General features: G+C 44.9%; 1 protein-coding gene and 1 pseudogene across 1 annotated transcript; one reads left to right on the top strand and one right to left on the bottom strand.

Moving 5' to 3' along the window:
- Window positions 1-490: 490 nt before the first annotated feature.
- LOC124550853 lies at window positions 491-26342 on the bottom strand. The gene is made up of 2 exons (XM_047125588.1): window positions 25831-26342; window positions 491-2332 (listed from the first exon to the last, which is right to left on the bottom strand). Exons 1-2 carry the CDS (start codon window positions 26326-26328, stop codon window positions 1064-1066), a joined length of 1767 nt encoding a protein of 588 aa, XP_046981544.1. The 5' UTR covers window positions 26329-26342; the 3' UTR covers window positions 491-1063.
- LOC124551454 lies at window positions 11320-11437 on the top strand (annotated as a pseudogene).
- Window positions 26343-27512: the final 1170 nt, after the last annotated feature.

The raw sequence follows: 27512 nt of genomic DNA, 5'->3' as shown, positions 1-27512 counted from the left end.
TTAATTAATGTGAAACTAAAATCAGAACATAAAGTACAGACAGAAAAACACTACACACACATTATGATGACCTATTCCAACCTTCATGGTCCTCACTATCATAATATTCATTAAGCACATGCTGTGGCTTGAGGTTCAGATAAAATTGCCGATATACCTCTAATTATGAAGCATTACTCTTGCTTACATGATGTAGATGCTAAATTATGTTGTCAACCATAAATAACAATTGAACAGGGCAGAACAACAACATTATGCTTCGTGCTTTGGGCCATATGGAAATGAATATCTGAGAAATTGGCGAGACAGCTTTTTTGTGGGTGTTAATATACACAGTGTGGGATTACAGATATAGATGAAGGAGGTTCACCATAAGAGCAACAAATTCCAGGAGCATGCGTACACGCTACAATCTTAAAATCAATGAAGGTCCTTATGGTTCTCAGCACCTCAGTTGTTCTGAAACTTATCAATAATTGAAAAATGGATCTGACATGATGACTAAATTTTAATACGAATTTCAGAGTAACATACAAAGAAAGGTTAAGAACAAGAAAATGCAATCACAAATTTGTTTTGTGAACATACACAAATAATGTGTTCACTTTACATTGAACCACGATGTGTTCACTTCAAAATAAAATAATCTCCCCTTCTACCAATCATTGGGTTTGAGAATTTTTTTAAATCTCAAACCATTTTAACTTTTCGTCAGCTTAACGCCATCTGACAGTAGCTATCTGGTTCACAGTGTTTGCCAGTGTCACTCTAACATTTCACAACTGTGCCTACTGTTTGTTTGGTGCAAATTTTGGGTATTGAGCACATCCTGCAAGATAGGTTTAACTGCCTGGAAGAGAAGCTCCTTATCTGAAGACAGACTGATTGCACTGTGGAACATGTAAGTAACTACGAGGTCATCTTGGGAGAACAGTCACTGTTCTGTGGGTTCTGACACAGAAAAGATAGGCGTTTTTGTAGTGCTCATAGCATCAGTTGTGTAAGGGAATGTGGCACTATGATTGGATTTATGGGCATGCAAAATATCCCTGAACATTCACTCCTACTCTGGCAGGAAGTTATCGAAACTGTAATCCTTTTTTTTCGGTGGTCTGTGGTGCCAGACAAATGGTGGAGAAGTTTGCTGTTGAGCAGTTGCTTCCTGCTCCAACAGAGTTTTCTCCAGAATGGGTCGGATGGTGTCCTCTGGCTGGGGCCGGACTGCTGAAAAGTGTTGTCTTTTGTCTGTTGTGGTCGGAGATAAAGGTGGTAACAATGGCCGGCTTGTCGTGGTAGGTACTTTGACCACACTGTCCTTCAAGATGGTGCCAAGTGCCTCCTCGAGAGCTGGAAGGATGTGTTTCAAGTCCTCTTTGGCACTAGTCAGCGGCACCTCTGTTGTCTGCAGCAGTTGTTTGCTGTCAGTTGTTGCTTGATGTGCTGATGGTAGCACTGACTGATTGGTTGTGCTAGATATTCCAGCCTCACTATCCTTCAGGATGCTGCTGACTGCCTCCTCAAGAGCTAGAAAAATGTGTTTGAAGTCATCTTCGGCATGAGTCGGTGGCACCTTTGTCGTTTGTGGTGGTTGTTTGATGTCTGTAATTGTTGGACTTGCCGATGGTATCACTGACCGACTGGTTGTGGTAGGTACCTTGACGTCACTGTCTTTCAAGATGCTGCCGAGTGCCTCCTCGAGAGTCGGAAGAATGTGTTTCAAATCCTCATCGGCATCAGTCGGTGGCACCTTCGTTGTTTGCAGCGGTTGCTTGCTGTCTGTCATTGTTGGACGTGCTGGTGGTATCACAGAGTGACCGGTTGTGGTAGGTACTTTAGCCTCACTGTCCTTCAAAATGCCACCGAGTACCTGCTCGAGAGATGGAAGAATGTGTTTCAAGTCCTCTGCAGCATCAGTCAGTGGCACCTCCGTCGTGTGCGGCGGTTGCCTGCTGTCCGTCATTGTCGGATGTAATGGTGGTAGTACCGGCCGGTTGGTCGAGGTAAGTACCTCAGCCTCACTGTCTTCCAAAATACAGCCAAGTGTCTCCTCGAGAGTCGGAAGAATGTGTTTCAAGTCCTCTTCAGCATCATTCGCAGGCACCTTTGCAGTTTGCAGCGGAGGCAGGTGGACGGTAGCATTGAGTTCCGGCTGTCGTGGTTTGAGCTTGAGGACACTCTTCATATCGTCTTCTAGTTGTGGGCGGAACCCGTGGATTTCGGGTGGTTTGCCAGTTGACATGACGTCGACTCTGGGAGGCTGCCTCGGTTGCTGCGTCCTCGATTTTCCTTGGTCTTCGGACTCGCTCAGAATGCTTTTGAGCAGCTCTGCCAGCTGCAGAATAAAAACAGGATGTAGGAAAATTTTCAGGAGTGAATTTTGGCCGAATTTGATTTTAATAAAACATGTCACATAATTTCAGATTTTCATTGTTAGTACACATCAGTGCTACAGGTTCTATTAGACTCCAGCAGGATAGTGAGAAACACAGAATTGAAAAAATGGTTCAAAAATGGCTCTGAGCACTATGGGAATTAACATCTGAGGTCATCAGTCCCCTAGACTTAGAACTACCTAAACCTAACTAACCTAAGGACATCACACACATCCATGCCCGAGGAAGGATTCAAACCTGTGACCGTAGCAGCAGCATGGTTCCAGACTGAAGCGCCTAGAACGCAGAATTGAAAGAGAAATCAGGATGAGTTATCAGTTTAGTCATTCTCAGCAGTCCTAGAGGAACCTCTCGTGTCCTTAAACCGAGAAAAAAATTATGACCATATCTTAGTCATCATTACTGAACCACTTACCACTTACCTCCCTGTCATCCTGGTCTGTACTCAGCTCTCGCAATCCAGCAAACAACTTCTTCAGTCCATGTACCAATCATTGTCTTGACAGTTATGTCCTGATCACCTCACTCTTTGTGGAAGTACTGTATTGAGCTTTTAATAGCATTTATGTTGCATTGGTGCATTGGAATGTTTGTTAATGGAACGTATGTGCACAACTTTCCTGACGATAGTGTACTGTTTGCGTTTCGTGCAGAGGAGTTAAACAACGAATGGAAGAACGTAATAAAGCAATATGTACAATGTCTAATGAACACACCGAAAAGATAATAGCAGAAATGAATGATGTAGTCAGTTTGAATTCACAGGAGGCAAGGAAACCACTGATGCTATTCGTGCAGTAAGGCAGGAATTTAGGAGCCTCGAGAAAACAAGCAAAATGTCTGGTCGTACTTTATAGATCTAGAAAAGGCATAAGAACAATTATATGGCGAGTTCTACGTGCTATGGAAGATTCACTAGCAAAAGCTCCAAATGTGGGTATCAATGAAATTTTTTGCGAAATGTAACAAGGATTAGTTGTTAAAACATTTGAATAATTTTATTTTAAAAAGATCTCCATTTAGCACCAATACCTTTTTGCTTTCGGTGGAATTAGTCCTTAAAGAAATTATGCCACTCTTCCTGATGCACGTCAGAAACCTGGTTTTCACAATGTTCCACTGGTTCACCTGATTATGAAAAAGTTTTTCCAGGAATTTTGTTTTTAACTTTGGGGAACACCAATAATCACAAGGTGCTACACTATTTGATCAAAAGTATCCGGACACCCCAAAAATATACGTTTTCATATCAGGTGCATTGTGCTGCCACCTACTGCCAGGTAGCTCCATATCAGCGACCTCAGTAATCATTAGACATCGTCAAGAGAGCAGAATGGGGCACTCTGTGGAACTCACGGACTTCGAACGTCGTCAGATGATCGGGTGTCACTTGCATCATACTTCTGTACACGACATATCCACACTCCTAAACATCCCTAGGTCCACTGTTTCCAATGTGGTAGTGAAGGGACACGTTCAGCATAAAAGCGTACAGGCTAACCTCGTCTGCTGACTCACAGAGAACGCCGACAGTTGAAGAGGGTCGTAATGTGTAATGGGCAGATATCTATCCAGACCATCAAACAGGAATTCCAAGCTGCTTCAGGATCCACTGTAGGTACTATGACAGTTAGCAGGAGGTGAGAAAACATGGATTTCATGGTCGAGCGGCTGCTCATAAGCCACACATCACGCCGATAAATGCCAAACGACGCCTCGCTTGATGTAACGAGTGTAAACATTGTACAATCGAACAGTGGAAAAACGTTGTGTGGGGTGACGAATCACGGCACACAATGTGGCGATTCGATGGCAGGGTGTGGGTATGGCGAATGCCCGGTGAATGTCATCTGCCAGTGTGTGTAGTGTCAACAGTAATATTCGGAGGGGGTGGTGTTATGGTGTGGTCGTGTTTTCATGGTGGGGGCTTGCACCCATTGTGTTTCGCGTGGTACATTCACAGCACAGGCCTACATTGATGGTTTAAGCACCTTCTTGTTCCCACTGTTGACGAGCAGTTTGGGGATGGCGGTTGCATCTTTCAACACGATTGAGCACCTGTTCATAACGCACGGCCTGTGGCGGAGTGGTTACACGACAATAACATCCCTGTAATGGACTGGCCTGCACAGAGTCCTGACCTTAATCCTATAGAACACCTTTGGGATGTTTTGGAACGCCGACGTCATTCCAGGCCTCACCGATAGCAGCGGATAGGCACTTGGTGTAGGGAGTGGCAACTGACCCTTAACATAGACAAATGTAATGTATATTGCGAATACATAGAAAGAAGGATCCTTTATTGTATGATTATATGATAGCGGAACAAACACTGGTAGCAGTTACTTCTGTAAAATATCTGGGAGTATGCGTGTGGAACGATTTGAAGTGGAATGATCATATAAAATTAATTGTTGGTAAGGCGGGTACTAGGTTGAGATTCATTGGGAGAGTCCTTAGAAAATGTAGTCCATCAACAAAGGAGGTGGCTTACAAAACACTCGTTCGACCTATACTCGAGTATTGCTCATCAGTGTGGGATCCGTACCAGATCGGGTTGACGGAGGAGATAGAGAAGATCCAAAAGAGCGGCGCGTTTCGTCACAGGGTTATTTGGTAACCGTGATAGCGTTACGGAGATGTTTAGCAAACTCAAGTGGCAGACTCTGCAAGAGAGGCGCTCTGCATCGCGGTGTAGCTTGCTCGCCAGGTTTCGAGAGGGTGCGTTTCTGGATGAGGTATCGAATATATTGCTTCCCCCTACTTATACCTCCCGAGGAGATCACGAATGTAAAATTAGAGAGATTCGAGTGCGCACGGAGGCTTTCAGTCGTTCTTCCCGCGAACCATACGCGACTGGAACAGAAAAGGGAGGTAATGACAGTGGCACGTAAAGTGCCCTCCGCCACACACCGTTGGGTGGCTTGCGGAGTATAAATGTAGATGTAGATGTAGACCGACATCGATTCCTCTCCTCAGTGCAGAATCGATTCCTCTCCTCAGTGCAGAACTCCATGAAGAATGGGCTGCCATTCCCCAAGAAACTTTCCAGCACCTGATTGAACGTATGCCTCTGAGAGTGTTCAATAATGTTCATGTGTGTGTGAAATCTTATGGGACTTAATTGCTAAGGTCATCAGTCTCTAAGCTTACACATTACGTAACCTAAATTATCCTAAGGACAAACACACACAGCCATGCCGAAGGGAGGACTCGAACCTCCGCCGGGACCAGCTGCACAGTCCATGACTGCAGCGCCTTGGACCGCTTGGCTAATCCCGCGCTGCCTGTGAGAGTGGAAGCTGTCATCAAGTCTAAGTGTGGATCAACACCATACTGAATTCCAACTTTAACCTATGGAGGGCGCCACAAACTTATAAGTCATTTTCGGCCAGGTGTCGACATACTTTTGATCACATAGTATAGGTCAGGGCTTTATGGTAGAAGGACCATGGTGCTGACCTTTAGGGCATCTAGATACTCAGCTGTCGGTTTTGCTGTATGGCACGATGCGTTGCTGTTATGGGAAGTTGTTTTTCGTCGTACCCATATTGCAAAAACTTTTTTCAAAAATTAGTGGTAAACCGACATGTGTGCACCAATCGGCAGTAATTGTACATCTGTCTTCAAATGCTGTAGTAGTATATTAGAGAAAAAAACTAGCATCCATCTTCTTGCTAGTACTGCAGATTAGTCACATTTTTGTAACCTTAGGATCTCTTTGAAAGACCATTTGAGCCTATTGACTTTTCTTTTTAGGATAACAGTAACATTCAGCATAGTAGCGATTTCCAAACCAAATTTTTAATGCCGCTTTTTCTCCAGGGTTTTTCAGCACCAATCAGTGCGTCGTTGTTTTTCATCAGGAATAGGTTTACATGGAATCCATCGACAACAAAGATTACTCGCATCTAATAGTTGATGTAAAATGGTCTGGATCTGACTCATACCAATGCCCAATGTCGCCCGAATAAATTCGTGACATGTCCGTCGATCTCAGTCAAGCATTGCTTCTTTGGCAAATGCATTTTTAATCCGGTATTCACATTGGTTAGGCGTTAAAATCTCAAAAAGTCAGCCCAGAAATGTTCGCTAGCCAGATTCATTTTTCGGCGCACACAAAACTTTTTAAGTGATGATGACTAAAGAACTATTAGAGCAAATCGAACAAACTATACGGCAATCATCTCGCAAAAACTTAGAAAGCAGCTGCCTAATATAAACAAATGAAATATTGAAACACCAAAAATACAAAGCATTACCATGCCTAAACCGTTGGCATTCAAAACAGCTTCCATTCGATTCAAGATGGATGAATGTAGGTCCGGCGTGGTTTTCAAGGGAATCTTACACCGTACTTCCTGCAAAATAGCCTGCTGTGAAAAATTCAGTCTCTGTGCACTGTGGAATAAATGTGTATTCAATATATTAACATCTTCAATTGTTTTTGTTGTTCGAGTTTTAATCAGCTGCAATACACAGCTTACAATTCGTTTACTTGTACACAAATAGAGGAAATATAGGGTAGGCTATCCATGAGGTTCCACCATCATTTCAAAAATCATTACTTGGAAACTAAACTGACGGAAAGAATCCAAGAAGGAGATGTGCGACACGAATGAGGGTTGGTAGGCGTGTTTCTACATTTGAAAGATGATGTCTATCGAAATTTCGCACCAGCCGCATAAGAATGGCGCCAGTAGTGCCACCATGAGGAAATGAATCAGGTTTACTTTAAATACGTGCTGTAACGGTCGTGAGGGTTAGTGACCTCTGAGGTTGGGCATGGTGAGCTGATGTTGGTCAAGAATGCCTCTATGGCGACAAAGACGCCATTATCAACACCTCACTGACAAGGGGAAGGCCTCAGACACGGCCAACCGATTCGGCTCAAATTTGGCAGGTCGCTTGTGTACAACCTAAAACGAAGGAATCTAAGATATTTAGTGTCAACACCTCCGCAATTTTGAGAAAATCTCCCGTAAAGTTTATGACGAGCAATCGACTCAAAATTGGCGGGATCGATAGATAATTGTAAATAGAGCATTTTTCATCATCAGGTATGAGGTGTGAAAACGCATACTTTACTTTTACTTCAAGGGGTATAGCGACATAGTTCAATCGTTTAGTAACCGGTTCATAATACTCATCGGGAACAGATGAAGCACATATTCCCAGTGACGTGGAGATTTCCAAAGTGTTATGACCATTTTACGATTCACCAGTCGGGATATCTTCCACTGAATCACCTGCTTCGTCTTCATGGTATAGTACTTCAGTATCAACAAAAGTCACTTCGTTCGTCAGCTCCAAAAATCGCTCTACGATAGCCGCTCCTATCAATCTGTAACGTCGAGAAACAGAACCATCAGCTTCCGGTAGTGCATTGATAATGCATCTGTCTTGCAACACTTTTACAAACCAAAACTCAGCGTCGGTAACTTCCCGCTTGCCATCGTCTGTGACAGGCTCCCAACTATACAGGGTGATTCAAAAAGAATACCACAACTTTAAAAATGTGTAATTAATGAAAGAAACATAATATAACCTTCTGTTATACATCATTACAAAGAGTATTTAAAAATGTTTTTTTTTTCACTCAAAAACAAGTTCAGAGATGTTCAATATGGCTCCCTCCAGACACACGAGCAATATCAACCCGATACTCCAACTCGTTCCACACTCTCTGTAGCATATCAGGCGTAACACTTTGGATAGCTGCTGTTATTTCTCGTTTCAAATCATCAATGGTGGCTGGGAGAGGTGGCCGAAACACCATATCCTTAACATACCCCCATAAGAAAAAATCGCAGGGGGTAAGATCAGGGCTTCTTGGAGGCCAGTGATGAAGTGCTCTGTCACGGGCTGCCTGGCGGCCGATCCATCGCCTCGGGTAGTTGACGTTCAGGTAGTTACGGACACATAAGTGCCAATGTGGTGGCGCTCCATCCTGCTGAAATATGAATTGTTGTGCTTCTTGTTCGAGCTGAGGGAACAGCCAATTCTCTAACATCTCCAGATACTGTAGTCCAGTTACAGTAGCACCTTCGAAGAAAAAGGGACCAAAAACTTTATTGGCTGAAATGGCGAACAAATGTACAACTAAATGAAACTTTATAGCTCCCTTAATTCGCCGACAGATAGTGCTTAGCTCTGCCTTTTGTCGTCGCAGAGTTTTAAATTCCTAAAGTTGTGGTATTCTTTTTGAATCACCCTGTATAATACAGCGCTAGTCGAAGGGTGTACATCCTCCATTATTCAGATTATGCACCTGAAAGATACGACACAACAAACGAAAACTAGTTACTACGGCATAAACAGACAAGTTAATTACTACCTACAAGATACAGTACTCGTCATATGTTACTTACGGAAGAACACTGTATTCATTCATAAAACGTATTTCATTCGGTGCATTAACGATGGAAAAGTGACTACATGTATCCGCGAGGTTATATGACGAAGAGGCAACCGGGACAACATAACTCTCCCCGCGTGCATTCTGTCCCGTGCCTCGGTGTAAACAAGCGTCGCACGGATGGCTATCTGTGATCCCTCGTGAGGAATTCGCAACACTCTTATTCGGAGTTGTTTTCATGTGACAAGGCTTAAAAGTTTAATACTTTACTAACTCACGGCGTTTAGGAAACTAGTTTGCCTACCTTATTATTATCATTCCTTATTGATTTACTTACCTTGTTAACCATCCTATCCCTATCAATTGAGATATGGAAAAATAAAAACCAAAAGAATAACAACCGCTAGGTTTCTTCGAACCCGGGTTTTCCGATTCCCAGCCAGTTACCTTGGCCGTTGCGCTATCGGCGCTGTCGGTGAAAATCGTTTACCACGTAGGTACAGAAGCGGCAGTTGTAAATGTATCTTCCCTCGATTTCTGGAAAAGTTTACGTTTGCGGACCCCATACATGATGATGATGAAAAATGCTGTATTTACAATTATCTATCGATCCCTCCAATTTTGAGTCGATTGCTCGTCATAACCTTTAGGAGTGATTTTCTCAAAATTGCGGGGGTGTTGGCCCAAAATATCTTAGAGTCCTTCGTTTTAGATTGTACACAAGCGACCCGCCAAATTTGAGCCGAATCGGTTGGCCGTGTCTGAGGCCTTCCCCTTGTGAGTTTGAACGAGGTCGTGTAATAGGGTTAGAAGAAGTTGGACGTTCCTTCTGCGATATTGCAGAAAGACGTGGCAGGAATATAGGCACTGTACGTGATTGCTGGCAGCAGTGATTACGGGCTCCGGACGGCCACGTGGCACTGCCTGCCTCTGGCGAATTCGACCAGTTGGCACCACAGTGACACAACCAACTGTTACAAACTGGTTACTTCAAGGACAGCTCCGAGCCAGACGCCCTGTAGCGTGCATTCCACTGACCCCAAACCACCGCCATTTGCGATTTCAGTAGTATGAAGCGAGAGCTGTTTGGAGAGCAGCGTGGAGGTCTGTTGTGTTTGCTGATGAAAGCCGGTTCTGTCTCGGAGCCAATGATGGCCGTGTGTTGGCTAGAAGAAGGCCAGTTAAGCGGCCTGCAACTTGCTTGACACACTGGAGCCACGCCTGGAGTCACGGTCTGGGGTAGGATTTCATACAACAGCAGGACCACTCTCGTGGTTATCCCACGCAGCCTGACTGCAAATTTGTACGTCCATCTCGCGATTCGACCTGTTGTGTTGCCACTCATGAACAGCATTCCAGGGGATGTTTTCCAACAGGATAACGCTCACCCGTATTCCGCTGTTGTAGTCATGTTTCCTTGGCCTGTTCGATCACCAGGCCTGTCTCCAGTCGAGCATACATGGGACATCATCAGATTACAACTCCAGCAGCAGTAACCTTCCCTGTGATAGTCGACCGAGTGGAGCAGGCGTGGAACACCATCCCAAAAAGTGACATCCGGCACCTGTACAACACAACACATGCACGTTCGCATGCTTGCATCCAACCTTTTGGCGGTTTACCCCGGTTATTAATGTACCAGCATTTCACATTTGCAATGCCTTATCTCGCACTTAACTTTGATCTTCCTAAGTTAATCACTAACATACGAGGGCTATCCACAAAGTACATTACGTTTTGGAATTAAAAATAAATAAAGTATTGGAAATTTTTTTTATTATATACAGATGAAAGCCACACTTAAATACTACTTTTCTACATAGTTGCCATTTAAATTAAGGCACTTATCGTAGCGATGGACGAGCTTGGAAATTCCTTCGTCGTAAAATTCGGCCGCCTGCGCCTTCAACCACGCAATGACTGTCTTTTGGGACAGAAAAGGTGTGATTTTTGTGGATTTCTTGGAATGAGGCACTGCAATAAACTCTCAAAGGTATTGCCAAACTCTGCACAACCTCAGAAGAGCAATACAAAACAAGCGCAGGGGAAAGTTGGTCTCAAAGATCTTCGTGATTCACGACAACGCCCGGGCCCACACGGCAAATGCCACTCGTGAAGTTCTCGAATCTTTTAAGTGGGAGTTGTTTCCTCATCCGCCGTACAGTCCCGACCTGGCACCGAACGACTTCCACTTATTCCCAGCAATGAAGAAGTGGTTGGCTATGCAGCGTTTTGATGACGACGCACAGCTTCGAGAAGAGGAAACCACGTGGTTGAAGGCGCAGGCGGCCGAATTTCACGACGAAGGAATTTACAAGCTCGTCCATCGCTACGATAAGTGCCTTAATTTAAATGGCAACTATGTAGAAAAGTAGTATTTAAGTGTGGCTTTCATCTGTATATAATAAAAAATTTTCCAATACTTTATTTATTTTTAATTCCAAAACGTAATGTACTTTGTGGATAGCCCTCTTATGTTACCTAGACAGAAGTATTCTCGAAATTTCATCGCTCTGCATTAATAATTTTTTGCTGTTGCAATTTTTTCCACCAGTTTATTAGAGACAGGCCAACGGCCTTGCCGCATTGGTAATGCCGGTTCCCATCAGATCACCAAAGTTAAGCACTGTCGGGCTGGGCTAGCACTTGGATGGGTGACCATCAGGTCTGCCGAGAGCTGTTGGCAAGCGTGGTGCTCTCAGCCCTTGTGAGGCAAACTGATGAGGTACTTGACTGGGAAGCAGTGGCTCCGGCCTCGGAAACTGACATAAGGCCGGGAGAGCGGTGTGCTGACCAGATGACCCACCATATCCGCATCGGGAGACGTCTGTGGTCTGAGGATGACACGGCGGCCGGTCGGTACCGTTGGGCCTTCATGGCATGTTCGGGCAGAGTTTAGTTTATTAGAGACAGGGAATGTGGGTCTGTTGGAAAAAGTTTGGCAGCTCTCAAACTTTTTTTTCCTTTGTCCTTTCCTGCCGATTTGACTTGGAATGCACTAAAATCATGACAAATCAGCAGAAGGCGCAGTGTATGACAACGGTCCTGTGAAAGTATCGACGACAGTGTGGGAGGGCACCACCAGCAAAAACAAGTACAGTGAGGTGGTTCAAAAACGACAGGCACTGTCAAATACTTTCTTCGAAGTGGACGTCCCCATGTGTCTCAATAATGTGTTGACAGGGCGAAGCTGCATTTCAGTGCAACTCCCCAAGCAGGATCAACTCTCCATAAAGTGCTACACAAGCGGTTACGCCTTTATGCGTACAAAAGTGCAATTGGTCGAAGCATTACAGCCACACGATCATCCTCTGCACTATGCATTCACTCGTTCCATGCTGGCTTCCATAAGGCTGACAGTGAGATGAAGCAACAGCGTTCCACATTTCTGGACATGTGGACGCCAAAACGTTAGCATTTCGAGCTCCAAAAACCCACAGGACACGCGTGAATACATCCGTGGTAGCCTGAACGGGACATAACGCGAAGTGTTTACCTGTATACTGTCAAACTGTTCCTGCTACCACAGATCAAAGCGGTGCAGCCATCCACCATCTACCAGAATGACGATGCACCTCTACATTGGAGTTTGGGCCTGCAGAATGTGCTGAAAGACATATTTCTTTCCTGACGAGAACACGACAAGTGCCATCACCCGATTTCCCAGAAACTTCGCTCAGTCGAAGAGGGCTCAAAATAAGCGAACACCTGCTTCAGGTTATCCGTAGGTATTCGACCGGAATTGAGAAAACGACGGTTAAAGTTTTCGAGATACTTTATATGCCTTTCAGTGAGCAAACAGTCCAGCCAAATCAGTGCCCAATGCCACAGTGGGTTGAGTCGCAGATTTATACTTCTGCGCCCCGTGTTCGAAACCCGATTATCATTTTTAATTTTGTTTTTCATTTATCTACACATATGTCTGGTGAATGAGGAAAAAAAAATAAATGAATGGAAAAATTAATTGAAGTTGTTTTTCGGTGGAATTCCTCTGGTGTAACGTGATTCATAATCAACTGCAAGCGCCAGTTACCAGAAAAGTGAATCGTTATGCGTGGTTTGTCGCCAAATTGTTGCCAACGCATGAAGTCTTAAGCAATGTCAACGACGATTCCTTCCCGAGTGAGATTCATACGAAGAAATGTCACTGTGGCAAACCTGTGTTCACTCAATGCTCGTGGTGTTCGGAATTTCTATGTTTCGAATGTCTGGTCGACTGGTATCATGCAAGGGAACGCACCAAATCTTCCTGAAGAATAAACATAAGTATAAACTATAAGAATTAAGAATTGATATAAGAATGAAATATAAGAATATGAGAATTTAAGAAGATTGTAACCACAGAAAATATCATACACACACATACACTAAAGAGTCAAGGACACTGATACACCTGCCTAATATTGTGTAGGACCCCAGAGGACCCAGATGTGCCGCAACACGACGTGGCATGGACTCGACTAAAGTCTGAAGCAGTGACGCAGAAAACTGACACCATGAATCCTGCAGCGCTGTCCATAAATCCGTAAGAGTACGAGGGGGTGGAGATCTTTTTTGAACATCACATTGCAACAGTTTGGTGGCCAGCGGAAGTGTTTAAACTCAGAGAAGTGTTCCTGGATCCACTCTGTAGCAACTCTGGACGTGTGGGGTGTCGCATTGTCCTGCTGGAATTGTCCACGTCCGTCGAAATGCACAATGGGCATGAATAGATGCAAGTGATGCTCACGTCACCTGTCAGAGTCGTATCTAGAGGTATCAGAGGTCCCATTTTACTCTAACTGCGCAAGCCCCACACCATTACAGAGCCTCCACTAGCCTGAACAGTCCTCTGTTGACGTGCAGGGTCCATAGGTCCATGAGGTTGTCTCCATACCCGTACACGTCCATCAGCTCGATACAAGTAGAAACGAGACTCGTCCGACCAGGCAACATGTTTCCACTCATCAGTAGTCCAAAGTCGGTGTTGACGGGCTAGGCGAGGCGTAAAGCTTGGCGTCGTGCAGTCATCAAGGGTACACGAGAGGGCCTTCGGCTCCGAAAGCACATATCTATGACGTTTCGTTGAATGGTTCGCAGGCTGACACTTGTTGATGGCCCAGCATTGAAATCTGCAGTAGTTTGTGGAAGAGTTGCACTTCTGTCACGTTCTCTTCATTCGTCGTTGGTCCCGTCCTTGCAGGATCTTTTTCCGGCCGCAGTTGTGTCGGAGATTTGATGTTTTTCCGGATTCCTGATATTTACGGTACAATTGTGAAATGGTCGTACGGGAAAATCCCCACTTCATCGCTACCTCGGAGATGCTGTGTCCCATCGCTCGAGTGCCAACTATAGCACCCCGTTCAAGCTCACTTAAATCTTCATAACCTGCCATTGTAGCAGCAGTAACCGATCTAACAATTGCGGCAGACACTTGTTGTCTTATATAGGCGTTGCCGACCGCAGCGCCGTATTCTGCCTGTTTACATATTTCTATATTTGAATACGCATACCTATATAACTTTCTTTGGAGCTTCAGTGTATTATAAAACACAGTTGCAATTTCACAATTAATATAACGCCTTGTGTCCCCAAACTTTATAAGAAATATTCGTGTACCATCCTTCTATGGGCATTGGTAGATAAATGAATAAAATAAAATAAAAACACTTGTCGGGCTTTGAACATGGGACGCAGAAGTGAGAGAACGAGACACTAGCCACTATTTAACCAGTTGCGGTCAACGTGTTGCGCGCTAGAAGCGATCTAAATTATGTCGGAAACTTTTGACGCTCGTTTTCCCAGAAACGGTCGAATCTCTGCTGATAAGCCGAGATATGTGTTCGCTTATTTTAGCTCCTCTTCCACCGAGCGACGTTTCTGGGAAATCGGGTAATGGCACTTGCTTCTCCGGGTGAGAGGGAGATGGATCGTGATCGTCTTATCGCACGGACCGCACGCTCTTCCAACGTCAAGCACTTAGATTTCTCTTTGTGGTGTTGTGTCAAGGACCGCGGGTACACGACACAGCCGATGACGTTGCCACATTTCGTGCAGGAATCAATGAAGCAGTCGCAACTGTTGATGCTGCAGTGCTGACCTCTACATGGGCAGAACTCAAATATCGCCTTGATGTTCCAAGAGCGACGAGTGCGGTTCACTTCGAAATAGTGACAGAACAGAAAAGAAACTCCGAGATTGACCTGCTAAACGTTTTTCCACAAATCGCGATCCTTTGACGCAAATATTTTCCAACGTAATGGTTTTTCTAGACGATACAGGGGCTTTATGGACAACCTGTATAGATTAAGACTGATCTACCACGTTTACTAGATTTGTCCATTCTTTACTGACAAGAACAACATCAGAAACTCATTTGGATTTCATTGCAGATCATACGAGTTTGTGCTACTCACCCTTGAAATGTATAGTTGTTCCTCCACCCTCGTATTTCGATTTACATCCGTAGCAGCAGAAATTATTCGGCAGTGCTGTCACCAATGAGTAAATAGTAAAAGTAGGACAATTACGTGCATTTTTAAAGTTTGCACAAAATGTAAACAAGAGCATTATACCAATATTCAGACGATATTTCCCGTGTGCTCTATGGACTTGCGCAGTGCCGATATGCTACAGAAGCTTGCAACAAAGCCATTGATGTTTCCACACTGTGTTGGTTTTATCTGATTAAGGAAAAAACGACGACCGTTTGTTTTATTTTCTATTTTGAGCCCGTCGCAATTTTCGATGAGCTGTATTCTCGACTGCAGGAACACCTATTACTGGAAGGTTCCTAAATGAGAAATTGTGGCCGTGCGGTTAGAGGCGCCATGTCGCTGATTGCGCAGTCCCTCCCGCCGGAGGTTCGAGTCCTCCCTCGGGCGTGTGTGTGTGTCGTTCTTAGCATAAGTTTAAGTAGTGTGTAAGTCTAGGGACCGATTACCTCAGCGGTTTGGTCCCTTAGGAACTCACACACATTTGAACATTTGAGAAATTGTGCTTAGCCTTTTGAAATCCAGGCGATTACAATGAAGTGAGTAATGATATTGTCAAAACTTTAGCAATATTGTAAAACAGAGCACTTACAAAGAAAAATCGGACGCTTTCCTGTAAAAAAAGCATTGCAAGACGCTGCAGAAGCATTGCATATGGAGTCGATGGCATAGGAATTTTTGTCCCCCTACTAGAAATCATGTTGCGTTTACGGAGACGTAATCTCATGACATGTGTTTGACGATGTGGCATGTATTTTGGTTTTTGACAGACTGCATCAAAGTCACTACTTGCTTTTGGGCACAGATATCATCTTGTGGAAAGTTTTTGCACAGAACTCGCTGACAAACCCGGCATTGTTTGGGTATTCAAAAAATGGTGCAAATGGCTCTGAGCACTATGGGACTTAACATCTATGGTCATCAGTCCCCTAGAACTTAGAACTACTTAAACCTAACTAACCTAAGGACATCACACAACACCCAGCCATCACGAGGCAGAGAAAATCCCTGACCCCGCCGGGAATCGAACCCGGGAACCCGCACCGCCAACACTGTCGCATTTATGGGACAGGTTTAGAGGCAGTATGGCTCAATATTTCCGCAGCGGACTTCCCAACGACTTGCCGAGGCCATGCCACGCCGAGTCGGGCAAAAGCACGACCGACACGATACTAGGAGGTGTCGCATCACTTTTGTCCCTCCATGTATTCATGTATACTGAACTGCTGAAGTGTTTAACTTGGGTCTACTTTCCCAAGGACTTGTATATGGATTTCGACAAGGACGCTCTGTACCAATGTTGAGTATTATACAAGACTTCTCCCACCGGTTGTATCTCTCATTCTTTTGATTTCTGCCTCAGAACCCACGCACCATCCCGACGGGACATTGAACTTTTGGCGAGGAGACTTACTTCGTCACTCCACGATTTAGGTAACTTCGAAGTGGTTCTTTGAGCTGCCCAACCGAGGACGTACTCAACAGCGCCGCGCGGTCTAAGGTCGTCTTGTCAGAGATCCAGCGATCCCCCCCCCCCCCCCCCCCCCCCGCCATCGGTCGGAGGTCTCCCTCGGACATGGGTGTGAGTGTTGTCCTTAGCATAAGTTAGGTTAAGCAGAGTGTAAGCTCGGGGACCGATGACCTGAGCAGTTTGGTCCTACAAGACCTTACCATAAATTTCCTAAATTACCTCGACAGCCTTCTCCTTCAACAGTGTGACCTTGTATTTCGGCGGTTGTTCAGACATGTTTTCCGAGCACTTTGGTGCAGGAGACGCGTGGCTTGCTAAAGAGTAATTGCACTTCGTTTGTTTTCCTATATTATCTTTGTATCTGTGTCGCATCGGAAATATCTGTACAGCGGTGCAAATGTCGACAGTGTGCTCTCGGTGTTTTGCGCCGGAACAAACTTGTTCCGTTCGGTCCCGTTAGTTGATGTCGCCGACGGCAATGCCCACCCCGTATCCTGTCGCCCTCTGGGGAGTACTGCTCGGTTATGTTTTTCCGGCAGTTTTAGTCGTACGTTAACAACAGTACGCAGCAGTGTGGACAGCTTTACTGCCGCGGAGCTGCCCGGCCTGCGTGGTTTCACCGAACGCAGTGGCAGACTGAAATACACAGCTATTCTCCGCAGCGGCAACAGCCACGTCACAGCACTGCGGCATCTGCCCGGGCGCTCCCTTCCTTACTCTGAGCTGTGTGTGCTGTAGGTTCCGGCGAGTGCATATTACAGCGGCTCGGAACGCATTTTCATAGAAACAAAGGCAACTGTTGCAAGAAATCGAATAAACCGATCATTACATTGTTACTCTGCAACCAGCCAGCGGAGACCACGAGTGCCTGGCAACAATATCCGTGAACAACCTCCGAAAATTCGTCGCTCAAGTTCTTTCACCCTGTATTTCACCTGCAACGTAACAAAATTCGTTCACCTCTTTGTTAGTTTCTTGCACAAGTTTTAAGTGCAGCCTTCCGGCATAATCGGCTAGTACACCCCTTAGCGTTTCTTGTCTGTTGATGCGCCTGTTATGGATCTCAGCTAGCGCATGTCCAGCTTTATTGACGACCGACTCAATTTACATTCTGTCTCGGCCATCAGCGTTATGCCGTCAGCATTGTACTCTAATGCACTGAAGGGCCAAAGAGCACCTGCCTAATATCGTGTAGGCCACCCGCGAGCACGCAGAAGTGCCACATCACGACGTGGCATGGACTCGACTGATGTCTGGAGTAGTGCTGGAGGGGACTGACACCATGAATCCCGCCGGGCTGTCCATAAATCCGTAACAGTACGACGGCGTGGAGATCTCTTCCGGCCAGCACGTTGCCAGGCATCCCAGATGCGCTCAATAATGTTCAAGTCTGGCGAGTTCGGTGACCAGCGGAAGTGTTTAAACTCAGAAGAGTGTTCCTGGAGCCACTCTGTAGCAATTGTGGACGTGTGGGGTGTCGCATTGTCCTGCTGGAATTGCGCAAGTCCGTCGGAATGCACAATAGACACGAATGGACACAGGTGATCAGACAGGATGCTTACGTTCGTGTCACCTGTCAGAGTCGTATCTAGACGTATCAGGGGTCCCACATCACTCCAACTGCAGACACCTCACACCATTACAGTGCCTCCACCAGTATGCAGGGTCCACGGATTCATGAGGTTGTCTCCATACCCGTACACCTCTATGCGCTCGATGCAATTTGAAACGAGGCTCGTCCGACTAGGCAACATGTTTCCAGTCATCAACAGTCCAGTGTCGGTGTTAACGGGCCCACGCGAGCCATGTAGCTTAGCGTCGGGCAGTTGTTAAGGGTACACGAGCGAGCCTTCGGCTCCGAAAGCCCATATCGATGACATTTCGATGAATGATTGCACGCTGACACTTGTTCATGGCCCGGCATTAAAATATGCAGCAATTTGAGGAAGGGTTACACGTCTGTCATGTTGAGCGATTCTCTTCTATCGTTGTTGGTCCCGTCCTTGCAGGATCTTTTTCCGGCCGTAGCGATGTTGCAGATTTCATGTTTTGCCCGGTTCCTCGTATTCACGGTACACTTGTGAAATGGTCGCATTGGAAAATCCTCACTTCATCGCTACCTCGGTGATGCTGCGTCCCATCACTCGTGCGCCGACTATAACACCGCGTTCAAACTCACTTAAGTCCTGATAACCCGCCATTGCCGCAGCAGTAACCGACCTAACAACTGCGCGAGGCACTTGTTGTCTTATGTAGGCGTTGCCCGATCGCAGCGCCGTATTCTGCCTGTTTACATATCTCTGTATTTGGATACGCATGCCTACACCAGTTTCTTTGGCGCTTCAGTGTATCTGCACTGCGTCCGAGAAATCCCCGTACCACTTGGTCAAAATAGTTTATTGTATACTCAAGTAGTTACATTAAAAAAAATGTATCTAGTGGATCTGCGTGTACACCATCATGTCTTACACAGAAATGTGTGCGTCTCTGTGTCCTCCTTTTTGTGCTGGGGAACATCTCAGGAGTTATGCTCCCAAAGGATTCCTTCACATTTTTGCGCAGTGTTCATTACTCTTATACCATTGTTGAGCCAAACCGGACTTGGTTGTTAGCCAGTGCGGGTTGTGTGGCGAGGTAAGGTGTGCGCTTCGTGGTGGTCATTTCAGGTGAGGCTGGAGATGCCGAACCACGCCCAGTCCAGTGGCCTGGGGATAGTTCATCGAGAGCCCACCGATCTGAACAGCAAAAGTTGTCCGTCCTATTGTGTCCACGCATGAGCCACACTCCGTTGCCTTCAAGCTGAGGTAACAATTAAGTTAGCAACATGTCCAAAAAGAATAAGCATTGGCGCACCCTTCAAAAAATGCGTTTCGAACAGGTATCGTGACGACATCCCTGGCCTTAGCGTAATATCAGCTGCGGCCTTGCGAAAGCTGTGCGTAAAAACTCACTCATTATCTCTGTCATTGTTTGCCCCGTCGTTCGATGTCCGTACACCCACACAGACGCTCCTCAACAACGTAAGTACGTCTGCGCAACTGAAACATTGCAGTACTGAAACAAACCGATACAATTCTCGCTACAATGCTTTTTTTCGTCAGCTTCAAAGCAGGATATCCCACAAAACAACTATTTATTTCCCCAACTGCACAAACTCGAGAAGGGTGGGAACACTTCGTCGCTCTTCGGTTTCTAGGCAGTGTGCTTTATTGCTATACGACCAGTGCCGGCCGTGTTGGCACGATTTGGGTACTTTTTAGAACAGCTGGAGCAGTAGTGAAACTTTTCTGCTCACGAGACAATACTGACACTGCAGTGCTGAACCTCGGGCCGCATAAGTACCGACGTTACTATTAATTCGTAACCTACGTAAATTGGTGTGTTATGTTATACAAAACAAAATAGCTAGCTATAACAAAGGAAACAAAAATTGGGACCGGCCCCCGCGTTAAAAGTCGGAACATTTGCTACCGACTGTTCTTTGTTTCACATTGCTGCCAACTTCAGCGACCGCAAAGTAGTGACTGTAATTACCTGACGAAGTGTTGTTATGTTGAACGTGTGAACTGATAAGTAGACAGTGATCGTACTTATATTTAAATGCAGCATGCAGTATTAGACACGCCCACAAATGCTTACTAAACGTTTTTCATGTTATTTTTCTCGTAGTCGTCGTGTTGTATTACAACAGCCTTAATTTAATTTCACATTCCTTGCAAGAAATATGTTCCGGATTTTAAGATGACTGTCTGTGTAACGTGTATTCACGAATCCTTATTACTACCGTGTCAACACTGATACGACTCGGCATGCCCGTGAGTTGGCTGTACTGGAAGACAAACAAGGAAACTTTCCCCCATCCCATACCCTCCTACATGGCAAGCAGTCGCACTGGCTTACCCCTCTGTTAGTTTTACTTAGCTCACGGCGAAATTCATCAACGTCAGTTAAAAGTAAGCCCGTCTTAAAATATTACCATCTCTGTATTTTTGTTTACTACTGAGCGGGGCAACTACGCTCTTAAGATCTCTTGATGTTTTTGAATTCGGTTGTTAGTTTCTAGAAGCATATTATTCTACAAGATGCGTCTGAGAAGTTCTGTGAATTATCTCACAAAACGAACGAAACAAGAATTACAAATAAAATACATTTACTGGTCTTCAAAATAATCACTGTTAGCCAGAACACACTTTTGACATCGGTTTTACATTTACATCTATACTCTGAAAACCACAGTGAGGTGCATGGCAGAGGATACATCCCCTTGTACCAGTTATTAGGGTTTCTTCCTGTTCCATGCACATACACAGCACGGGAAGAATGTCTGAATGGCTCTGTCCGTGCAGTAATTATTCCAATCTTATCCTCACAGTCCCTATGTGAGCGATACGTAGGGGGTTGTAGTATATCGTAGAGCAATCACTTAAAGCCGGTGCTTAAAACTTTCTCGGGATAGTTAAATTCTGTCTGGAAGAGTTTGAGTTCCCCCAGTATCTCTGTGCCACTCTCCCACACATCAAACAACCCTGTGACCATTCGTGCAGCCCTTCTCTGTATACGTGCCATATCCCCCATTAGTCCTCTCTGGTACCGGTCCCAAACACTTCAGCAATATTGCAGAACCGGTGACACGGGTGATTTGTAAGCAATTTCCTTTGTAGACTGATCGCAGTTCCCCAGTATTCTACCAATAAACCGAAGTCTGCCACCTTCCTTACCCACAACTGAACCACTGTGGTCATTCCATTTCATATCCCTACAAAGTGTTACCTCCAGTTATTCATATGACTTGGCCGATTCCGACAGTGACTCATAGCTGTTATGGGATACTACGTTTTTTCGTTTTGTGAAGTGCAAAATTTTACATTTCTGAACATTTAGAGTAAGTCGCCAATCTCTGCACCATGTTGAAATCTTATCAGAATCTGACTGAATACTTATGAAGCTTTTCTCAGATAGCACTTCGTTACACATAACTACATCATATGCAAAAGACATGATTTTACTATCAGTATTATCTGTAACAGATGCAACGTGAACAGCAAGGGTCCCAACATACTTCCCTGGAACATACCCGCCGTGTATCCTCGGTACGAGAAAGCCCTCAGCCCAGACACAAATTTCACTTGATACCTCATATGATCGTACTTTTGACAGTATGCGTAAGTGTGGCGCTGAATCAAATGATTTTCGGGAATCAAGAAATACAGCGTCTACCTGACTGCCTCGATCCAAAGCCTTCAGTGTCTCATGTGAGAAAAGTGTGAGGTGGGTTTCACAATATCGGTGTTTTCGAAATCCATGTTGGCTGGCACTGAGCAGGTCATTCTGTTCAAGATACCTCATTATGTTCGAGCTCAGAATATGTTCTAAGATTCTACAACAAACCGATGTCGAGGATACTGGACGGTAGTTTTGTGTATCACTTCTTCTACCCTTCTTGTAGACGGGTCTGACCTGTGCCTTTGTTTAAGAACTGGACACGATGTCGGGTGTAACGCTGTTTGGAACTGTCTGGAAACGCTTCTCGTGAAATCGCCCGTAGCACCGTGATCACGCACTGCCGGTCATTTTTTTCCCCCGCCTTGAATTAGCTCTGGAAACGCTTGAGCTTCACAGACGTTGCATGTGACCGCGGTACTACGAACGGTTTCACAAGAAGCCTTTTTTTCCTTTATCTTTTTTTTTTATTAGGTACAATTGGCTTTCGGGACGCGCCCATGCAGCCATATCAACTCTTGACAAAACGATACGACACTGTGTTTGCAACAGTTCAGAATAATCGATAGGGTCAAGCCATACCCCAGTACAAAGCTACATGGGCTTAGACTTGTCACGTGACCCCATGAGGCGATTATCGTTCAGTAATGACGATCCGAAGAAAAGGGCAACACAACACCCAGTGCCCGAGTGGAGGAAAATCTCCAACTGGACAGGGAATCGGAATAGGACCCCTTCCATTTTTTTCATGAAATTTCTTTGATCGAGAGCGCTTGTGGAGGTTCCCAGATCACGATATGCAGCATGTTGCCAAATGTTTTCCAATGATTGTCATCCTGCACAATGCGAAATTATTCCCCATCAGTGTAGGTTTTATGAAAGATTTTTTTTCTCTCAGTGACTAATAGCCGAAATTTAGGCGACAAACTCCACAATAAATTTGCAATAGTGCTATGATAAAAAAAAAACCAACTGCAGACAAAGGTATTTAGCTTGTACGTGTAGGTATGTGGCGACTTGAAACTCGTCCCTAATAACATAACTGCTATCATTTTAGTATTGGGCCAGGAAGAAGCGTAACAAACAGCGACTGAAGCATTACATTTACAGTCCCTGCTGTCGGTCGTACAAAAAGCGCTAGGATTATTTTTTTCTTCAGTGGCATCCCCAGTTTTGCTACGTTGTGCATCTGCTTTACCATCCACGCGGAACTGGTAGACAGCGTGCGAGGCCTATTTGTTTATGAAGAGGCCCGGCGAGAGATTCCGCCTGACGTAATGCACCCCACGTGACGTCACCGTCGTCCGTGTCCGTCTTCGTGACAATTCTCGGCCGCACTCTGCAGGGGCAATGAAGATGCTGCTGCAGCGTTTTCGATGGGAAGTGTTTGATCACCCACAATACAGCCCATAACTGGCTCCGTCTGAGTTTCAACTCTGCTCACATGAACCGCTGCCTACGAAGACAATATTTTGGCACAGACAGCGAGATGCAGACCAGTTTAGACAACTGGCGGAAAGCACAGGTTGCTGCCTTCTTTGGCGAGTGTATTGGAAAGTTGGTACAACGCCACAACACATGTCTTACATTCGAGCGGCAACTATGTAGAAAAGTAGCTGGAAAGTGTAGCTAACTGCTGCAAATAAAACATTTTTTACTTTCGCTGTGGTTTCAATTTCGCCACCGATCCGACCTTAATAAACAAATAGCACTCGTAAATGTTAAATGTGAAAGCATGTCATTGTTAAGACGATTCCCCAAAAAATATTACACTTGCAAAATTCGTTTCATCATCTCTTCTTCATCATGTTTGGTTCTTACTCACCTTTACGTTTTACGATTTTTACTAAATCTAGTACAGATTCTGAAACAGCATTAAGAAAAGTAGCAGAGTATATTGCAAAACTTTAATTATGATGAAGAAAACGGAAGTAACTTGCTTCGCCTGCCTTATCCCTTGAACTGAAATTAAAAAAAAGAAAATCTACATGTGGTGTAAAGGCTGGTTAACGGTACGGAAATTTAGTTGCCACGTTAACTTACTCGCCTACTGCTGACAAATTTGTTTTCCACGTTAACAACTGACTCGTTACACGTCCATCGACATTTGCCTCTCAGTTCTGTCCTACGGAAGTAGACGTGTAAAATAAAAAATAATAATATTTCTCTTTTTCAGAAAAGCTATTCTTGCCATTATTATTTTACATTTTGCATAATCTTTGCCTCTACCACTGTCAGTTATTTTGCTACAGGGTCTCATTTCTAAATATAACTCTCCGAACATCGCCTGATTTGATTAGCCTTGTTTTCATGTTGTTTATATCCATCTTATAACCTCTTTTCAATAGGCTACACATTCCAGTAAACTGCTCTTCCAAGTCCTTTGTCGTCTCTAACAGACTGACAAAGCCATTGACAAACCTCAAAAATTTCACTTCTTCTCCTTGATTTCTGATGGTATTTTCAAATCTCTGTTTGGTTTCGATTACTCCTTGCTTAATGTACAGACTGAATAATGCAGGGACTAGGATCCAAACCATTCTCACGTCCTTCTCAACTACTTCCTCATATTGTCTGAGTCTTTATAACTTCAGTTTGATTCCAGCACAAGTTGTCGATAACCTCCCTTTCCAGGTATTTCATCGCTGACAACTTCAGAAACTCAGAGAGTGTAGTCAAGTAAACTTTGTCAAAAGTTTTTTCTGCATATACAGATCCCATAAGCATAGGCTTATCGTTTTTTAGTTTAAATCTTTCGATAAGTCATAGGATCAGCAAGGCAATGCATTGTGTGTTCCAGTAAATCTTTAGAACCCAAGCTGATCCCACCCCACAACAGTTTCTTCAAGCTCATCGATTTTTCAGTTTATAATATTCCTGTCAGTATTTCGCTAACATACTTAATTAAACTGATGGTTTGATAATACTCACATTTGTTAGCAGCTGCCGTTTTTAGTATTGGGTATATTACAAATCATAACAATTACGAGGAAAGGAAACAAAAGAAAAGTTCGGAGTAGGTATTAAAATCCATGGATAAGAAATAAAAACTTTGAGGTTCGCCGATGACATTGTAATTCTGTCAGACACAGCAAAGGACTTGGAAGCGCAGTTGAACGGAATGGACAGTGTCTTGAAAGGAGGGTATAAGATGAACATCAACAAAAGCAAAACGAGGATAATGGAATGTGGTCGAATTAAGTCGGGTGATGCTGAGGGAATTAAATTACGAAATGAGACACTTAAAGTAGTATAGGAGTTTTGCTATTTGGGGAACAAAATAACTGATGAAGGCCGAAGTAGAGAGGGTATAAAATGTAGAGTGGCAATGGCAAGGGAAGCGTTTCTGAAGAAGAGAAATTTGTTAACATCGAGTATATATTTGAGTGTCAGGAAGTCTTTTCTGAAAGCATTTGTATGGAGTGTAGCCATGTATGGAAGTAAAACATGGACGATAAATAATTTGGACAAGAAGAGAATAGAAGCTTTCGAAATGTGGTGCTGCAGAAGAATGCTGAAGATTAGATGGGTAGATCACATAACTAATGAGGAGGTATTGAATAGAATTGGGGAGAAGAGGAGCTTGTGGCACAACTTGACTTGGACATGTTCGGAGAGATCGAGGGATCACAAATTTAGTATTGGAGGGCAGTGTGGAGGGTAAAAATCGTAGAGGGAGACCAAGAGATGAATACACTAAGCAGATTCAGAAGGATGTAGGCTGCAGTAGGTACTGGGAGATGAAGAAGCTTGCACAGGATAGAGTAGCATGGACAGCTGCATCAAACCAGTCCCAGGACTGAAGACCACAACAACAACAACAACAACAATTACGAGCTGGATTAGTGAATAGAAGATTGAGCCCGTAATCATACTCCATTGAGTATGCAATGTCTTATTGCAATGTCTGCTCACCTGCGACGAGATATCCGCATCGCCTTCAGGCTGGTCGGACACTGCTACAGCAACAGGAGCAGTTGCCTCTCCAGAAATGCTGGTGCTGGTTGGTGGCGGCAGGGTTGTCTTCAACTTGTTGAGTTCGAATGCAACGAGCTGATCTTCGTCTAGCAGGGGCTTGTACACCATTGGTGGTTCTGTGTTCCCCAGCTGCTGGGCCCACCCAGGAGAGGTCTGCAGCAGTGCACTGGTGGTGGGTGCCTCCTCCAGTGTGAACCTGGAGTGCTCCACTCCTCCAACTCCTGGACTGCTGGCCCGAACATTTTGTAGGTGGGAGCTTTCGGGCCTGGTCTTCCAAAGTGGATGATTCGCATGTGGGTCCTCACCTGAAGGATCTGCGCCAACCGCACTGTCAAAGTATATACGGTCGTCCCTGTTGCCAATCGTTCCCCCTCTGCCGGGACTGGTCAGCACCCCGACGAGGAGAAGCAAGCAAGTTTGCACTCGGGGACACATTGCAGCAGCGGGCACTCCTGGAAACCAAACACATCGTAATGAGAGGGCATTGAATGGTCCAGATGTCAGCAGTCCATTCGAACTCTCGGACTGATTCTAGGTACACAGTAATGATTGTCAAAGTTTTCACACAGAAAGAATAGATCGAGTTAATGTAAAATCCTTGGAGATATGGAAAGCAGCAAGAGTTCAGATACTATCGATCATGCAAAAGTCACCTCACATGCTTCTCACGTGATATCTTCCATGCCATGGGGGGAGGGTGGGGGCGGAATTTCTGGAGGTAATGAACTTCTTCCAAAAAAACTGTAGAAGCATTTATATTTTTGCACACACTCTAAACTACGAAGAAATTATGCGAATTGAACGGAAATCTATGGACTTGAAGCACAAGTCTACAAACAAATGATTAGAGTTTCATAAAAAATTGGGATTTTATCCAAGAGAGAGAACCTCACAAACAGTGCAAGTCAATAACACGTTGGTCAACCTCTGGCCTTTATGCAAGCAGTGATTCGGCTTGCCATTGATTGACAGAGTTGTCGAGTGTCCTCCTGAACGATATTGTACCAAATTCTGCCCAACTGGTGCGTTAGACTGTCAAAATCTCGAGATGATTTTAGTGTTCTGCCGATAATGCTCAGAACGTTCTCATTTCGGGAGAGATCAGGCGACCTTGTTGGCCAAGGTAGGGTTTGGCAAGCACGAAGACAAGCACTAGAAACTGTCGCTGTGTGTGCGCGGGCATTATCTTGCTGAACCCAGAATGGCTTTCCATGAAGGGCAACAAAACTAGGTGTAGAATATCGTCAACGTACCACTGCGCTGGAATGGTGCTGCGGATGATAACTAAAGAGTTCCTGCTCTGAGATGAAAAGGCGCTGCAGACCATCAGCACTGGTTGTCGGGCGACAGTCAGACTGGTATCCCACCACTATCTGGCGCGTCTTCTGGCTGGACCCTCACTGAATGGAGCAGAATTGTATTCGGTGATGAGTCCTTCAGCGAATTCTTCCATGATGACCAGTGAAGACGTGTCTGAAGATGCTCTGTTGGGATACCAGCCTAACTGTCACCCTCCATACGGCCTGACAACAAGCACTGGTGATCTAGGGTGCCAGGACCCCTCTGGTTGTCATCCGCAGCAAAAGGCCAAAAAGGTTACTGGATCTCTCACCAGCTGA

The sequence above is a fragment of the Schistocerca americana genome, chromosome 9, assembly GCF_021461395.2.
Source record: "Schistocerca americana isolate TAMUIC-IGC-003095 chromosome 9, iqSchAmer2.1, whole genome shotgun sequence".
In the NCBI taxonomy this organism is placed as follows: domain Eukaryota; kingdom Metazoa; phylum Arthropoda; class Insecta; order Orthoptera; family Acrididae; genus Schistocerca; species Schistocerca americana.
This window is presented reverse-complemented; position numbering and strand designations above follow the sequence as displayed.

What these genes read in the sequence shown, in the direction of transcription:
- LOC124550853 (XM_047125588.1), bottom strand. Translation starts at nt 26,328, where the DNA reads ATGTGTCCCCGAGTGCAAACTTGCTTGCTTCTCCTCGTCGGGGTGCTG. An exon ending in ATGCGGATATCTCGTCGCAG is followed by an intron (nt 2,333 to 25,830) that starts GTGAGCAGACAT and finishes TTTATTCTGCAG; the next exon opens with CTGGCAGAGCTGCTCAAAAG.